Below are 16,853 nucleotides of genomic sequence, written 5' to 3' on the forward strand. Positions count from 1 at the left end.
CCATGCAGAAAATGCAAGATACTTACAGTGAACTGAACGCTGGGATTTGGGGGGGATGACAACAGGAACTATAAAGTTATGAAAGGCACCCTATTGAGGCTTCTCTGTCTCCAAGGAGTGGAGCCCAGCATGAAAGAGGCACCTTTTGTGTCTTGTGGAGCCCCATCCCAGCTGTACCGTTCTTGGATTTTAAGCCCTGGCAGAGTCTGCAGCACTTGACTCATCTAAAACCAGGGTACCAAAAGACAGCAGAGAGTTTGCAGCATCCAAGTAATCAAAGCCCTCCCCAGCTGGCTGGTGGAATTTGTATATATGGTAGCGAGTAACACCATCCTTTTACACTGTACAATAACTTCAGCAGTTACAATGTTTGTTTATAATTTTGTTTATAATTTTATTTTTATGTAAAGAACTTGAGGCAAATTTGATATATCTACCCGAGCTTAGTGGCCAATTCTTTAGCCTTGGCTTTTTCAAGCTTAGCGATGCGAGCCACTGACTTGGGCCCCAAGACATTGCCACCCCAATGACGACGGATCTGGAAGGAAATGTAAAAAAAAAAAGCCCTTGTTTTAGATGCAGCCATACATTTAATCTTCTCTCAAATGCTGAGACTTCTAACTAGATTTATTATGATTATTACTCCATATGCCTTTCCATTGTTATGATTATTACCCCATATGCCTTTCCATCATTTTTTGGTGCAAATAATGCTAAATATCTACACACATGGGCTGGGGAAGATTCCCAACCCCTGCCCCCAAAGCCAGTCTTTAGTCTACTGACAGTAATTTTAACAAAGCCAGACAGTGGCCCAAGTTGCACCAACAAAAATGGGGAAAAGCTTTTCTAGCATTTACTGATGGTAAGACAGACCTAAGGGGAAAAAAAACACACGCTTACCTCATCATATCGTTCGTTGTAGTTGGTCTTCACAGCTTCCACCAGTTTAGCCAGGGCTCCCTTGTCCTCCCTATGGAGGAAAAACGCTATGTTGCAAAGCAGGAACAGCTTTAGAGAACCACTCATCAGAACCAGCCTGATGCCACAGCTGAGAAGGTACTAGCCTTCATTGACAAGGGGCCTACCTAAGCAGAACCACTATGGCTTGCACAGCTTTTGACTGCAGAAGAGGCCTAAGGGATAAAGGCATTCGTTCAGCTTTCTGTGCAAAGTACAGGAGCTGTGGGCCGGCCATTTGGGTCTCCGTTCTCATTCAACCTGCCTGGGATTCTGGACTCCTTCCCCTACATCGTATATTAAATCATGTAATTCTAGAAGTAGCTATGGCGGTCTGTTGCAGCAAACATGAAGCCAGTTAGCCTTGAAGATGCCACTGGAGTCCTGTTTGGTATCAGACTGAACACTGTAAATGTCACAAAAGACGGGCTTGAGAAACTGGCTGGAAACCCAGTGGTCAGCTGGTACTTGACTCCCACCCCCCAACCAGGTTTCTTCTAAGGTCTTTACAGGTTACTTACGGATTAACTTGAGTGAAAGCAACACAGGTGCAGGTTTTTCGGTGGACAAGGCGGCCCAGCCTGGCCTTGCCCTTGATAATACAATACGGGACTCCCATTTTGCGACACAAGGCGGGCAGGAAAACCACCAGCTTTAACCAAGAAGACAGACAACACACTTATTAATAGGCGGAGGAGCTGTTGCTTTCGGGGTTTGTTCTCTTTGGGTTGGCCACTGCTCAGGGTTAAAAAGCTCGTATCATTTTGCTCTTCATGGGTATTTTTCAGGTGAAGAAATTCAAACATCATCGCAATAGCCACACCCTGCTTTATGAGCACTCCAAGGCAGCAAATGTAACAGTTTTTTTTTCAAAAGGGCTCAAGAGGACAGCCAGGAAATTACAGGCATAACATTTGTTCTGGGTAAATCAGTAGAACCTGATATTGGCACAGCTTCTGCAAAGGGAAAATCCTGCCTCAGTGACCTTTTGGAATGTATTTACGTAGTAAATGAGTTCTCTCAATAGTGGAAGAAAGAAGTGGGATTCCACAAGTATCAGCACTATTTTGTTGGGGAAGGGGGGTGAGGAGAGTAGTGTCCAAGTTTGAAGATGATACTGAATTTAGGATGGTGGACTGTGAACAGCTATAGGATTGCTCCAAATTGGGTGAATGGGCAGCAACAAATGAAATGCAAAGTACAAAGTGATGTACATTGCAGAACTTTCCCCCCTCGCTTTAAAATATGGCAACAGTCTGAAATACTCTGAAGGAGGGACTTCAACAATCCATTAAATTGTAGCCTTTGCTGCCAGCAGGTATCGTCATTCCTCCAGCAGCCAGCTGTACTTTTAGTTCTGAAAGAGCCAAGGAGGAGGCCACTGTTCTGAGGGCTACAGTGGGGAGGATGGGAAACCCCTTCCATTCCTTTGTGCTGCGTGAAACATGACGTGGGTGATTGGCAATAAGCAGGATGTATTTTTCGTTACAGCCCTCTGCTCAAATGCTCTCGCCTAGCAGCAAAGATCTAAACCTTTGGGGCAAAGGGTTCTAACTTCTTACCTCAACGGGGTCTACATCATGCGCGATCACCACTAGCTGGGCTTTCTTGTTCTCCACCAGTGTTGTGACTGTGTTAACGCCTGCAAATAATCAGTTAACAGAAGGGATTATGTTTTTCAAACAAAAATTCACAGCTCACTCTCTGTTGGAAGGTACAGTGAGCTGGTCCATATATCTGAGAGGTATTGATGCACAACACCAAGCCATCAAACTGTTGCTGGGCACAGTAAGGAACAGAATGGAAACAACCTGCTAAAGCTCAGGGTTAAAAAGCTCGTGTTTTTGCTCTTCATTCTGCAGCTCAGGTGAAGAAATTCATACATCATAGCAATAGCCTGTTCAGCCACCAATACTCTTCCTTACAAGGTAGGTGCATGCACAATGTTGACCCTTCTTTCTGGTCATTTATAAGCTTTAGCATGTAGATTTTAGGATGTTACCTGCTCTCAGCACTGGGGGCCTCTTGGTAGGGACATCTCCCTTTCCTGCAGCCTTCTGCTCTGCCCGAGCAAGCAGCCGCTGTTTCTTCTCTTGCTTGGTCTCAGGCCTGTACTTGTGGGCCAACTTCAGGAGCTGAGTAGCTGTTAAGACAGTCCGGGTTCTGTTAAAGGAGAGTTAATAGCTTACTGCCCCCCCCCCCCGAGAGATTTTTGTGCATCAGCGATCTTGGTGGTTGGGAGTCATCAAGGAAATTCAGATAGCAAATATTTGCTAGCATCATCTGCACATAAAGGAAAGTCACTCACTTGGGGGGTGGGATGTTGCCATGTACTAGTCTCCTCAGCTCCAATAGCTTTGCATTTTACCACAGTTAATCTTTCAAGCCCCTAACTTCCAACTAACACCAATGTAAACTCTGGCCAACCATTTTTGCCCGCAAGTCAAAGTTCCATGTCTTACTTTCTAAAACAACCCTCCACAACATCCCACTTTCAAAGGTTCTGGTAATCCCCACCATCTGTGTATCATCGGTATCAGGCTGGATTTGTACCAGGGATGCTCCAGTAGACTAAGTCCTAGGAGTCAGGATCCAGACCAGATACAAAGCAAAGGCACACACCCCACAAAGACAGGTAAAGTTGAGCATGCCTTTTTTAGTAACCTCCTGCAGGTTCATAGTTCCTGAACGTTTAAAAATCCAGTTTGGGGAGTCTGCTGCCTGAGCTATCAACACCCCCACCCAGCCAAATTTCACCTCCAGCAGCCTTCATGCCAACTTCCAAGCTACTTTAAAATTGCCCTTAAATTGTAATACTATCTTCTTGCCCGCATATCCCTGTGAACCCAATAGCCTGAAATGGCCACTCGGAGCCATAGAAACACTCCAGCCTTCAAAACAGCCACAAAGCTCTGACACTCCCTTTACCTGTCTGGCGGTCCAACGCTTGTGTGAACTGGTTAATCGCAGGGGGCACCTTCAGCCGTTTGTAGAGGATGGCTCTCTGGCGCTGAAGTCTGATGTAACGGGGCCATTTCACAAAGCGAGTCAAGTCCCGTTTAGGCTGGATATCCTGCCCTGAAAAGACACCATACCACTCAAACCACCACGCCCTGACCCACACCAGGGCTACATCAGGGCCAAGGGGACACAAGCATCAGCGATCTTGGTGGATATCTTGTCAGCAACGTAACTCAGATAGCAAATATTCATTTGCATCATTTGCTTGTGGCCCTCTGACCTTTCAGCAGCTCTAGGCTAGCTGAAATCTGAAAGTTTTTCTACAACTGATATACCAAGATACCTGTCCTTTTATCATCTGGGTCCCTTTTACATGACAGCCAGATGAGAAAGATGCCTACAATTAAGCAAACACCTTGCCTTGAACAACCAAGTTTTCAAACTGGAGAACTTAACTTTTTCTCAGATGTTTTGATGAGCACTGGTATTAAATGGCTTTTTAAAAAGGATTAAATGCAAGGAGAATCTCCCAGCAGATACTAGGCAAAAACATTCCCTGACAACTGGTAATGTTGACAGAACTGCTTGCCACCTCAACAGTTTGAGGTGGCTTATAAAAATCAAACTCACGTACAAACCAGCATTAAAAGATACGATACAAATAAACAAACTTTTACAAAGAATTCCCAAACAGCACAGCTAAACAACTAGACTGTATTTTTTCTCATTTCAGTATTAATATTCTTCCCTTACTTAGAACGATAGGTTGCAGTTATCCATTACTGAAGAACCTATCAGTTCTTAAATGTAATTTGATATAAATCAACTTTCTCCCCAAGCCCCCTTGTCCCCTGCCTCTCCACATGCTCACCGATGCCAAAGTTCTTGGGCCTCTTCTCGAAGAGAGGGTTGACCACCTTCTTGGCCTCCTGCTTCTTGACTACAGCAGGTGCCGGGGCCACCTTCTTCCCCTTGGCCTTCTTCCCCTTGGGCTGTTGAGTTGAAAAGCAATACAGTTAAGACATCTCTGCATTCAAGGAACCACCAGCCTTAGAAAGGAAAAACACACAGCTTCCAGAGCTCACAACAAACCAACATTAAACCGTAACATGCACGACCTCAGTTTGTGCTGGGCTCATGCACATACCCCTATCCCCATTCTCACGCAGAGCATCAATCCCAATTAGAAAATAACTCTGGCTATCTGTAATGTACGAAAGCAGGCATGTGGAGAGTGAGGCACTGATCCCCAACACCCTGAGATTCTAAACTACCATTTAACTCAGGTTCAGAATAGTCTTATGGATGGGAAATTCACCTACATCCTTTTGACATCCGAATTAGTTTATTAAATAAAATGGGGGGGGGGGGGTTTGCATTTGGTTAATGCTACCAATCTAAAACATTCAGGAACTTTGATCCCAGGGAAAAATGGGGGGGGGGGTTGGAAATACCTCAAAATTGAGAAAACAAACTCTCCCACAGCATACCATAATTCTCTGCAGTATAACATTTAACTTGGAAGATTAGTCACATTTGAATAACGAGGGTATCTTTGAAAATGAACAGTATTGGAAAAAATGACAAAATACTTGAAAGAGGATTTTTCTCTAAACTTTTTTTTATCTCTACAGCAAGGCAAGTTCACAAACATTCTGTCTTAACATCAATTTGTCCAATTGTAAGTTTATAGCTTTTAAATTACGCATACAACATGCAGGTTGTCAATTCACCAAGTAAAGTACATAATGAACATATGCTTAAATTCAAGTTGTAGGTAAGTCAAACAAATGAAAGTAATAACATTTCTAAGTATAATCAGGTTGTAGTTCCACAGGTAATGTATTAGGTTGTAATGCCACAGGTAAAGTACAATAGTGATTAAACAAATAATGTACAGACAAGTTCCCAGGTATATGCTTTTTCGTAGAAACAAGTTTAGAATACAAACTGAAGAAATTTTCTACGAAACAAGTATATACCCAGGAACTTGTCTGTACGTTATCTGTGAAATCACTATTGTACATTACCTGTAGAATTACAACCTAATAAGAGTATACATTACTGTGGAAGTACAACCTGATTGTATTTAGAAATATTATTACTTTAATTTGTTTTACTTACCTAATTAGTTTAACTTTCGTATGTCCATCATGTACTTTGCCTGGTGAATTGACAACCTACATGTTGTATGCTTAATTTAAAATATATAAACTAACAATTGGATTCATTGTAATTTTTGAAAAAAGGTACTACTGTGGGCATTTGCAGATTTTATAATTTTAATTCCTTTATTCCCCACTTGTATTAATTGTTTCAACATCAATTTGTAGGAACAGTGGAACCTTAAACATTATGTGAGAAGACTCTGCAATGCTCACAGTCTCAAGGACTCTGAAGCTCTGGAAAGCCAAACTCAGATCATGCCAACTAGAGCTTCACTTTTTCCAAGCCATGATAACTTTGCTTTTCAAGTGAAACAGTAGCTCTGCAGGTATGCCAAATCCCTCAAACTGCACTCTAGTGGCCTATCAGAGGCTTCTAAACACAATAAATGTATCCTCTTAAAAGTACATGGCTGGAGGGGGAGGGCTCCAAGAAAGTTATATTCAAAGATCTAGAGCTACTTCCCCCTGAAATTTATACAACCACCACCAGCCAAGGAAAAGAATTTTAAACGTCTTCAATCTGGGATAGCCACTTTCTAGTCAAGTACAGATTCACACTGCGGAAACAGGGAAGCACTAAAGAAAAAAAGTGACATTGATTCTCTTTTCCCCAATAGGAAAACTTCCATTTGTATATTAAGAAATAAATATTAAGAAATATTCTATAGATTAGAAACAAAATTTTATGCAGGATTAAACTTTGGAATGAGATGGCAAAACGAGCCCCAAGATAAGAAAGGGAAGCCCCCAAACTCTCACAGTCCCTCCACAGGGCCAATGATAGAACACTGATACAAAAAAGCGATCACTACCAACCATAACAACCACCCAAGAGGTTACACTCCAACCTCATGGAAAGTCTAAGACTCGCGCCCTGCTACGGATCACTCTGAGCACTAAATACAGCCAGCAACACTCCAGGTCACTTTCTGAGACCGCCTGGAGCAGCCAAAAACGTGAACCAGTTTTAAAGGGATTTAATAATGGATTTAAACTAAGAGAAAAGCGATTCCACCTAAACATTAGGAAGAACTTCCTGACGGTGAGGGCGGTTCGATGGTGGCATGCGCTGCCTCGGAGGGTGGTGGAGTCCCCGTCTTTGGAGGTCTTTAAGCAGAGGCTGGATGGCCATCTGTCGGGAGTGCTTTGATTGTGGGATCCTGCATGGCGGGGGGAGGGTTGGGGTCACTGGGGATGTGGGGGGGTGGAGGTAGTTGTGAATTTCCTGCATTGTGCAGGGGGCTGGACTAGATGACCCTGGTGGTCCCTTCCAACTCTATGATTCTGCTTCTAGCCCTCCCCCCGGACAAACGGCACAAACCACTTGGGAAACACTTGTCACTAAAACCGGTTCAAATGTGAACGCACCCAGTGCCGAGTAGCAAGCGCAAGCATTCATTGAGAACAAAAGCCTCCCCTACAGCGACCAAGGGTTAACACCCCACGCCCCGTTTGCCCAAAGCGGCCCAGGCCTAAAGCCGAGGCCGCCCCCCAAAACGCTTAACCGCAGCCGCCCCATATAAGCCTCTACAGAGGCGCCCGGCTGCCCGGTGCCTCCGCTACTAGCCGCGGCTCCGCCGGTCTCCCGTTCAGAGGGCGGATGGCGATGGATGGAGAGCCTCCCCCAACCCCGCCAATAAACCCGACCGCGGCCTCCACTCACCATCTTGCCTTGCGGGACGAAAAAGGAAGAGCGCAAGGAATGCCGGGTAATATAATCAAGCGTCGCCACTTCCCGCGAGAGGGTCGACGTAAATCGCGCGGGAAGTGGCGGTAGGAGAAGGTCGTAGAGGCGGGGAAAGACTAGCTCCCGCCCTCGACTCCCGGCTTGTGTTGACGCCCCTCCCTCTCTCTTTTCCTCCTCCTATCGCTCTGGGGTAGAAGGGGCAGCTCCCCCCCCCGGCCAGGAAACGTAAAGCGCAGAAGCCGACGTGAATTTGTATTTCCAGCACAATTTAACAGCAAGGGGGCGCATTAATTGAATGCGCAGGTGCCGTGGAGCAGAGGCTGGAGGCTGCTGCTGTAGCCGCCCTGCTTGTGGGCTCCCTAGAGGCGCCTGGTTGGCCCCCGCTGCTGAGCCGGGTGGGCCTGGGTCTGAGCCAGCAGGGCGGTGCTCATGTCTTTCTGTAATCCTTTCTGGTTCTTGTGATTTATCTGTCATGTTATGAGGATTTTTAAAATATTAATCACAGTACGGGTAAAATTTCAATCCTACTTTTCCCTCCCCTCAGCAACCCAAGAATGGGCGTTCCCGTTCAAACCGGAACCTGGGGCAGTGCTTCCTGGGGCAGGAGGGCGGAAGTGGCGCCAAAGGGAAAGGGGTCAAGGCGGAGCGGCCTTCTCGTTGATTCGTCCCGTGGTGTCGCTTCCTGTTTGAGCCGGCTTGAGCGGCCCGTGTCGGTGCGGCGGGAGGATTCCGGGCTGAGGGGCAGGTGAGATGTCCGCTCGAGACAGGCAGGCAGGCGGGGAAGAGCCGACCGAAGGAGGGTTCGTCTGAGCAGCGGGGATGGCTGAGCTTTGTGGGTAAAATAATGTTGTGTTGAAGAACTGTGGCTTGGTTATCGGGTTGCCAACTTCCAGGTGGGTCCTCCGGAATTGCAAGAGATCTCCAGACTGCAGGGGTCAGTTCCTCTGGAGCAGTGGTTCCCAACCTTTTTTTGACCAGGGACCACTAGGACTTTTTTGTTCGGTGCAGGGACCCCAAGGTTCAAAATAAAAATTATGAGAATTTGAAAATAAACTTTAATCATAACTGTTAGTTAAACATTAAACTTAGAATAATATTTGAATATATATATTTTATAATAGAGAACTTTTAATTGAAAATATTAATTTATTATGGGTTTATAACTTTGTTTTGCGGACCTTAATTTAGTTCTCGCGGACCCCTGAGGGTCCATGGACCCCTGGTTGGGAACCAGTGCTCTGGAGGAAAGGCATCCTTTGAAGGGCGGACTCTATGGCATAGTGCCCCACGGGGGTGGCCTGTTCAAAGCGAGCGTGTGGGGTTTATTTTCCTTGAGCTTCTGCTGTACCTTCGGGTGGGATGAAGAGGGGTGCGTGCAAATCGATGGACCAAACGTTTTAAGGTGCGCTTTTCTTCCTTTTCCTCTGTAAGGGCATTGCCAGATGCTTCTCAGTGTGCTGGAGAGGCAGCTGGTGCTCAATCTTCTGAAAAGTTCTAGCGAACCTGAAAGATTATGCTCAGGATATTGTGACTTTTTGGAGGGAGGTGGTCTTTGTTAAAAAACAGAAACCTTTTAGGTAGCTGTTGTTCTTGGGGGTTCCCATGGACCATTGCACCTTCCTACAGTTTCCATCTGCTGCCTAGAATGAGTGAAGTTATGGACTGTGTGTGTTGGTGGGAGACAGGGCAAGTCTAAACAGTGACCCCCTTCTGAGCCTTCTGTGGGCTGTGTTTAGGATGGCATGGGCTGTCAAAAAGATGGAAACAGAGCTGGGTGCTGTAGGTCGATCAGTTTGACAGCTGAATAACCTCCGCTGTTGCTTCAAGAGAGAGACTGAGATGTTGACTCTTGCTTCCACATCTTTGGTTTGCATGTTTGGGAGATAAAGCCAAGAAAGGGCATGGTAACACAAATTCTGCTTTTCGTATTTTGTATCAAGGCTGTTTGGGGGCTAAAGATTTTCCATATGTGTTCCTGTAATCTGGATTCAGTCTCAGAGAGAAAGGTAAAGAAAAATGGTAAAGTAAATCCCTTATGACTGTCTTTGCAACATTCAGATTTTGAAATTGGGCTGTGCCACTTTTAGGCAAGGCATTTCTCAGAAGAAATTTCACTAGTTACATACAGGCCTTGATGGTTCTGCCTTCTAACATCTTGTATTTTTTTTCTTGTTCCCAGCTGAAGTGTCTCCTCTCCCATAATGTCGCAGCAACGCGTCCTCCCTCAGAGTAAAGAAACCCTCCTTCAGTCCTTTAATAAAAGGTTGAAAGATGATATCAAGTCCATCATGGATAACTTCACAGAGATCATCAAGACTGCAAAGGTGTGTGCTTGGAGGGGGAGACCCAGAAAGCCACACAGAAGTTGCTTCTTCTGTTTCCCCTCTTCCCCCTCCCAACCTTCCCCAATTTTTGCAGACCTGGCTAGACCTTAAACATTTCTTTGCTTGAACAGCAGTGCTTTAAAATAACTAAGGCAGCTCAAATCAGTGAGCCGAAACACATTCTGCAAGGATGGTGAAAAATGTCACTGCTGCTAGCCAGTCTGACTTGGGGGAAGAATGAGAACCTTTTTTAAGAGTTTAGGGCATTAAAATTCCTGACACGGGGAATAACATTGGCCGGTGGGCATTACACCAAACCAGTTGTGTTCTTTACATAATAGAGACAGGTGCAAAGAAAAGATGCATAACCAAAAACTCATACCTGCTGAGTGCAGCGGAAACCCTTCTGTGATGCAGAAATCAAGCCAGTGGGGTTTAGTGGTTAGAGTATCAGACTAGGAGCTGGGAGAGCCAGGTTGGAATCCCCACTGGACCATGGAAGCCTCCTGGGTGACACTCTTGGCCTAAACTACCTGGCAGGGGTGCTGTGAAGATAAAATGGGGAAAGGTGGGGTTAAACAGAGTAAATAAGTCACTTTTTAGACTTGGAAAGCTCACAGGGCTCCTGAATGCTGTTTTCCACTTCCTTCTACAGATTGAAGAAGAAACTCAGGTGTCTCGGGCAACCCAAGGCGAGCAAGACAACTATGAAATGCACGTCAGAGCAGCAAACATTGTGAGTCAGGGTGGCCTGAGCCCCTGGAAAGAGATGCTGGGGGGAAGGTCCCATTATGGTTGGTCCCTAACCTGGTTTACAAGTACCAAATCCGCCATACTGGTGGGCATCCTCCCTCTTCCTTTGGGGGTCTGTTGCTTCTTCTCCCTGCTCTGTTTAGTGAGGCAAGTGGGATTAATTCTGCCCTATGGCAGATGAGGAAGGACTTATACAGGCAAAGAAAGGCTACTGCTGCATCAGTACTCTTACAGGCAGGCACGGGCTACTGAAAGGAGTGGTACTGCCCTGTGCAGGTCTGGAAGAAGAAGAGTTAGTTTTTGTACGTTGATTTCTTTACCACTTAAGGAAGAATCAAACCAGTTTACAATCACCTTCCCCTCCCACAACAGACATCCTGTGAGGTAGGAGAGGCTGAGAAAACTCTAAGAGAGCTGTGACTAGCCCAAGGTCACCCAGCTGGCTTCATGTGTAGGAGTGGGGAAACCAACCCGGTTCACCAGATTAGCGCCTGCCACTCATGTGGAGGAGTGGGGAATGAAACCAGGTTCCCCAGATTAAAGTCCAGTGCTCCAAACCATTGCTCTTAACCACTACCCCACGCAGGCTCTCCAGGAGGAAGGGCATCTTGGGGTTGTCCTCAGCTGAGAGATTTTGGGATCCCCAGATTTAAGACTCTTGTCTGTCTCTCCCTCCAAGTTCATAGGGGGCACCTTTCCAGCACTGGCAAAGTTGGAGGAGGTGGGCAAACAAGCTCAGCAGTGCAAGACACATCGTTGTAGAAAATTTCTCTGTGGCCATCTATGCTTGCAGCCCTTTGGGAAATCCTGCATCCCAAAAACGGTTGCCTGTCCCAGGGTGCTTATAATTCAACATATATAGCATTAACTTCACCCTGATCCGAAGCTAAGCAGGATCGGCCCTGGTTAGTACTTGGATGAGAGACCACTAGGAAAGTCCAGGGTTGCTATGCAGAGGCAGGCAATGGCAAATCACCTGTGATGATCTCTCACTTTGAAAATCCCATGAGGGGTCACCATAAGTCGGCTGCAGCTTGGCGCCAAAAAACAAAACAGAAAACTACTGCTTTCAGGATAGTTCAGCTACGCTGTTTAAACTTCTGACTCTTCTGAGTAGGTCCGGGCTGGGGAGTCCCTCATGAAGCTCGTCTCTGACCTGAAGCAGTTCCTGATCCTCAATGACTTCCCCTCCGTCAACGAGGCCATCAACCAGCGCACCCAGCAGCTGCGCGGCCTGCAGGAGGAGTGCGACAAGAAACTGATCACGCTACGGGACGAGATCTCCATCGACCTCTACGAGTTGGAAGAAGAGTATTACTCTTCCAGGTACAAATAAAGCCCTGGGTGACCCAGACTCACTCGGCCTGTCTCTGACCTTCCGACTGCAGCTGCCCTGGTAGACTTCTTGAAGCATCTGTGCTCAGGCAGCTGAATCTGCATGGGGGCGGGGTGTTCAGCCTCAATGCAATTGAGTTTGCACTTTCTGTTTGCAATTCAGTGCTTCTATTTAGGTGGCAGCCATACCATGCAAATCAGGGCTTGCTCCATGGAGATGCAGGGACAGAGCATCTTCCCTAGACGGCATCTCCAAGTTTTGCCAGCCAGTAGCTTGGGTGGGAGGGCTAGTGTTCTAAACATCACGGGCACTTCTAGTGTATTGTTCCCACCCCAAATATTACCTTATCAGCTTTCTTTTTTGGGAGGGGGTGTATTTTTGTTTCTTCCGTGACCAGCAGAGAAATATTTAATGCAATATAGATCCCAAGAAGCCTTTTATAATTATGTCAACCATGCTGGCTCCCCAAATATCATTATATGTTGCATTATAGCATGGATATTTTTACTACTCACCCTATCCTCAAGCTAGTCATGTATGAAACTAAGAAGTGCCTGAAACAGAAGTTTACTCTTTTAACTGCAAAATGCTTGGTCAGCTCCTTGTTGCCAAAGACCAACATGGTGACAGTTACAGTCACAGACAGGAGAAACTGGTTGGCTGGCCAGCCAAATCTTTTTGACTCAATAAGGTTTCAGTTGACTACTTCATGTTGGGAGGGGGTATCCAACTTTTTTTTTCTTGGCTGTTCAGAGATAAAATTGAGCTTTTAGTGTTTTCCATGGTATGGCTTGTATGCTTTAAAAAACACACTAATTAGGCAGCAAAGGTTTGGGTCCCCACCCTTCATAAGCTATAAATTATGTTTGAATCATGGAGCCTTTGGGTGGTCTGGGCACTGGGAGGCTTTGTGATCTGCCAGGTGTTTCGTCTCCTGCACATCTCCAAACAGATCTGGTCTCAAAGGCTCTCCCTTGGACTGATTCCGGCCTAGCAATCAATTTCGCTCATGTGTTAATCTTTATAGCATTATTCTGAGAAAGTTGATAGCATTTTTGCCTCTTGCATGACACCTCATGAGGCCATCAGTCAATTCAGGACTTGCGAAAGGAGGTTGTTCTTTGCATGAGTAACACCAGTCGTGAAACCTCCATGTTTGGAGGCAGTGTACCTGTGAAGGTTACAGGTTGAGGAAAAGCAGAGGGTGGCTGCTCCCTTCAGGCTTAGCCTGCGAACTTCAGCAAGGCTGGATGCTCCAGCAGACAGATTGTTGGATTAAGTTGGGTGTTGGCCTGGTCCAGGGAGCTGCCTCTCTTCTCTGCTGGTCCTCTGGTTCAGCATGGATTGCCTTTTCTTCCCTGCGCCTTTCAGGCTTCAGATGACATTTTGAGTCAAGTGCACCAAAGAAGCCAACTCTTACCCTGTTATGCCCAAGCCTGGGAGCTGGGTTTCTACATCTGCCCCACGTGGACTCCCAGCACAGGTTCTCTGCAGTCAGTTGATGGGGGATGGACTGGAACAGGCAAAGTGTCCTGCTCTGTTGACCAGGCCACAGTGGAAGGCCACGCTTCTGCTGTTAGAGCCAGATGAATCCAGAGGCCTCATAATGCCCTCTGGTCCATTGGGGGGGTTACATGCTGCGATTCCTTTGGGTCATTGGAGCCGGCATGTTTTCATCACCCCAGGCCTCCCTGCTAGGTTGAGGCAGTTGCCGCAAATCTCCAGTTCCCAGGCCCAGAGTCTAGAATCATGCACCACTTCTCAAACTTCAGGTTTCAAGTGTAATTTGTTTTTTTCTGTGTGGCTCTCCATGGTGGCTGGAGCTGTGGGCTTCCAGTGCTGATGGGTTACGACAATATTATATAATTAGTATACATATTTTAAGCATTGAGCCAAGCCTGTGTGTATATATACTCAGGTACATATACAGACACACACATGTATGGCTAAAATATACACATAGCATCTATTTATACCTAAAATGTCCCAAAATCTCTGCAAATTAATATTTTATTATAATAAATAAAACAGCTGTGAGCAAAACCACCTGTAGCTGCTGTCCTGGACTGGTTTTATTTTTCTTGAAAAGCAGCCCATTCCTTGGGCAAGCGGCTCTTTTCCCCTCCTTTCTGTGCACAGCTTGCTTCTTTGCCTGTTTTTATTTCCAAGACTTTTAATATTTCCTCTACTTCCTTTTGCATCTCCTGTGTACTTCAGGGGTGGGGCTTCTACTTGGGACAAGGATCCAAAGATGGTCCCAGGCACTCCTGTGTCAGCACAGCGGGGGGGCCACGTGCAAGTTTGACCATGTGTATCCATGCGTGTGAAGTTATTGCCCAATGTGACAGCACATCTACTTTCTTCTCCCACATCTTCCCTGAAACACCTGCCTGTGTAAAAGCTTGAAAATTAGTCTTTGGCTGCTGGAAAAAATATACGGAGATCCATAAAGGGAGGCCAAGTCCCAGCCCCCTAAGGAATGTGGGGATGGGAGGGGTGATGGTTGTCATTCCTACAGGCCTTTCTTGGGCCCATCCCCTTCTCAGATCTACTCCAGGAAAATTAGTTCCTGAACAAGTAGGCTTTTTGATCAAGATTCTGCCTTGGGTGCTTAATTTTGAGTACTGTATTATTTTTGTTCAACTCATTGGTTTCCTGATTCCCTATGACAAAGTCTTTTCACAGTTCTTACCTTTCCTAGACAAAAACAAACAAAAACCTGTGTCATGGACACGCACTCAATTTAATTCTGTTTACTGAAAGAGTACATTTAAAACTGCCCCATCACCAAGTCTATTTGAAGATGAGCTGCTAAGTTTAAAAGAAGGGGCTGGCGAACCTTGTTGTGGCATCCAAAGACAGTCTGCTACTTCCTTAACGCATGCGTCTCTTGCTTTTCTCCCTCTTCCTCTGCTGCTACTTCCTTCTTTCATCTGCATCCTGCCTCTCTTCTGCTGGGAAGCTACAGCCTGTGCGACGGCAATGACCTTCCGCTGTGTGAGGCGTACTGGCGACAAGAACCTGCCGGGGGCTCCCCTGAAGGCCTCCCCATGCCTCTGGTAGCTGCCATGATGGAGCAGAATGTCCCGGCACCCCAGGGGCCCACCCCCTCGCACCCTCACGTCAATGGGCATGGAGCAGCCCCCACGGAGCATGCCTAAAAAGGACTCCTCTGCCCCCCGGCCTAGCTGCATTTTGAGGCTTGAAGGATTTTGCTCTCCAGTGGAACCTAGTGGCTTCCAGCCCTCTGGAAGTCTGCTGCGTTTGCTGGAGTCTGTTCCTTAAGAAATGACACAGCAAATATGAAGGGAGGATAGCTAGCTAGAGGCAAAGGAGCTCATAGTTTTGACAGGACACTGGCATTGTTTGTGGCAAAACATTTGGGTTTGATGTGAGAGCTTAAGACGGCTGTTAGGGATTATTTCTCTCGGATAGTTTCAGAGGTTTAGCCAGCTTGGCCTGCAGTAGAACAGTTCAATTCGAGTCCAGTAGCACCTTAGAGACCAACGAGATTGTTAGAGTGTGAGCTTATGAGACTCCAAGCTCCCTTCGTGTCTCGTGTCTGGTGAAGGGAGCTTTTGCTTTTGAAAGCTTATACCCTGAAAATCTTGTTGGTCGCTAAGATGCTACTGGACTCAAATGTAGCTGTTCTCTGATAGAATTCCTCTTTGAAAAATAGATGTTCATACAGCGTGGTGCTCGCATTATCTCAATAGGAATTTTGGAACAGAGTTTCCATATTTTATAAGCATTTTATTCCCTGGCCCCTGAGGGAATTAAGCTGCATTAACATCAACTTTTTACCTTTTCAGGTAGGTCATCTGGATTGTGGTGTTAACTGTCCTTTGTAGGGAGGGACAGGACTGGAGGAGCCACCTCCCCTGCTGCTTCTGTGCTTTCTGACAGGCAAGAAGCAGATGAAGCATTTCACCCTACCAGCCTTGGCCCAGGAAGGCTTTTGTCTGTTGAATTTCTGTACGTTTGTCTGGCAGGGGCAGTAAAACAAGCAGAGACTGATGCCCCTGCTTTTCCATTGCGTCCCTTGGAGGGTCTGCCACCTTTAAAAATATTATTTTGCCCTTGCTCCTGTGCCTTTAGAGTAGCCCAACACAGAAAAGTGGGTGAGGTTTGCTTGGCATGGAGGCAAAATAAGGGAGAAAGCTCTGTTCATGTTTCTGTTAACTCTTTACAAAAAACAGCACAAGCTCTAAATTAGCAAAAGGCGAATGCTATATTCTAGGCAAAATGCATAAGATCAACACACTACTGCAAACATAAAGAAACTGTACCAAAGGCATACAAAAAACAACACTTTCAAACACAACTAGATGGATTCAACTAGGCAAGTAATAGCCGCAAAGTTCAATCCCAAAGTTGGCAACGGCAGCAGCTGGTCCTGTTGGAGCCGATCGAAAACGGGAGCTGGTGGTCATGCGCAGAGCAGCGGTGATCGAAGCGAAGTTGGTCTTTTAATTACAGTGAAGAAATTGAAGGTAAGCAACAGCTGGAAGGAATGGACATGCGCAATACGCAAATTCAGCAGGACAGAAGTAGCGCAACTTTCAAAATTTCTAACAATAGCTGTGTAAAAAAATTTAAGCTGAAGCCTCGTTGCAGAAGACAAGGTGAACGGAACGTGGTCTATAGATTATAAATCACGTTTC

At 46.1% G+C, this 16,853-nt stretch overlaps 2 protein-coding genes and 4 non-coding genes across 6 annotated transcripts; 1 reads left to right on the forward strand and 5 right to left on the reverse strand.

The window, feature by feature from the left end:
- Window positions 1-396: 396 nt before the first annotated feature.
- Window positions 397-7,803, reverse strand: RPL7A (ribosomal protein L7a). The gene is made up of 8 exons (XM_056860612.1): window positions 7,753-7,803; window positions 4,793-4,913; window positions 3,889-4,038; window positions 2,963-3,103; window positions 2,523-2,602; window positions 1,482-1,612; window positions 904-973; window positions 397-538 (listed from the first exon to the last, which is right to left on the reverse strand). Exons 1-8 carry the CDS (start codon window positions 7,753-7,755, stop codon window positions 434-436), a joined length of 801 nt encoding a protein of 266 aa, XP_056716590.1. The 5' UTR covers window positions 7,756-7,803; the 3' UTR covers window positions 397-433.
- On the reverse strand, window positions 1,695-1,774 carry LOC130487512 (small nucleolar RNA SNORD36). Its single transcript, XR_008933793.1, has one exon. It is a non-coding gene; the product is annotated as a small nucleolar RNA SNORD36 (small nucleolar RNA).
- Window positions 2,777-2,853, reverse strand: LOC130487514 (small nucleolar RNA SNORD36). Its single transcript, XR_008933794.1, has one exon. It is a non-coding gene; the product is annotated as a small nucleolar RNA SNORD36 (small nucleolar RNA).
- Window positions 3,176-3,248, reverse strand: LOC130487516 (small nucleolar RNA SNORD24). The gene has a single exon (XR_008933796.1). It is a non-coding gene; the product is annotated as a small nucleolar RNA SNORD24 (small nucleolar RNA).
- Window positions 4,114-4,187, reverse strand: LOC130487515 (small nucleolar RNA SNORD24). Its single transcript, XR_008933795.1, has one exon. It is a non-coding gene; the product is annotated as a small nucleolar RNA SNORD24 (small nucleolar RNA).
- A 2,154-nt stretch (window positions 7,804-9,957) lies between the features above and the next one.
- On the forward strand, window positions 9,958-15,366 carry MED22 (mediator complex subunit 22). Its single transcript, XM_056860754.1, has 4 exons — window positions 9,958-10,100; window positions 10,756-10,836; window positions 11,971-12,179; window positions 15,152-15,366. Exons 1-4 carry the CDS (start codon window positions 9,978-9,980, stop codon window positions 15,348-15,350), a joined length of 612 nt encoding a protein of 203 aa, XP_056716732.1. The 5' UTR covers window positions 9,958-9,977; the 3' UTR covers window positions 15,351-15,366.
- Window positions 15,367-16,853: the final 1,487 nt, after the last annotated feature.

This window comes from Euleptes europaea, chromosome 14, assembly GCF_029931775.1.
Source record: "Euleptes europaea isolate rEulEur1 chromosome 14, rEulEur1.hap1, whole genome shotgun sequence".
NCBI classification, from domain to species: Eukaryota; Metazoa; Chordata; class Lepidosauria; order Squamata; family Sphaerodactylidae; genus Euleptes; species Euleptes europaea.

Coding starts and splice junctions, on each gene's coding strand:
- RPL7A (XM_056860612.1), bottom strand. Junction 4,039..4,792: donor GCCCAAGAACTTTGGCATCG/GTGAGCATGTGG, acceptor GTGTCTTTTCAG/GGCAGGATATCCAGCCTAAA. Junction 2,603..2,962: donor GCCCCCAGTGCTGAGAGCAG/GTAACATCCTAA, acceptor GATTATTTGCAG/GCGTTAACACAGTCACAACA.
- MED22 (XM_056860754.1), top strand. CDS start 9,978: ATGTCGCAGCAACGCGTCCTCCCTCAGAGTAAAGAAACCCTCCTTCAG. Junction 10,101..10,755: donor AGATCATCAAGACTGCAAAG/GTGTGTGCTTGG, acceptor TTCCTTCTACAG/ATTGAAGAAGAAACTCAGGT. Junction 10,837..11,970: donor ACGTCAGAGCAGCAAACATT/GTGAGTCAGGGT, acceptor TCTTCTGAGTAG/GTCCGGGCTGGGGAGTCCCT.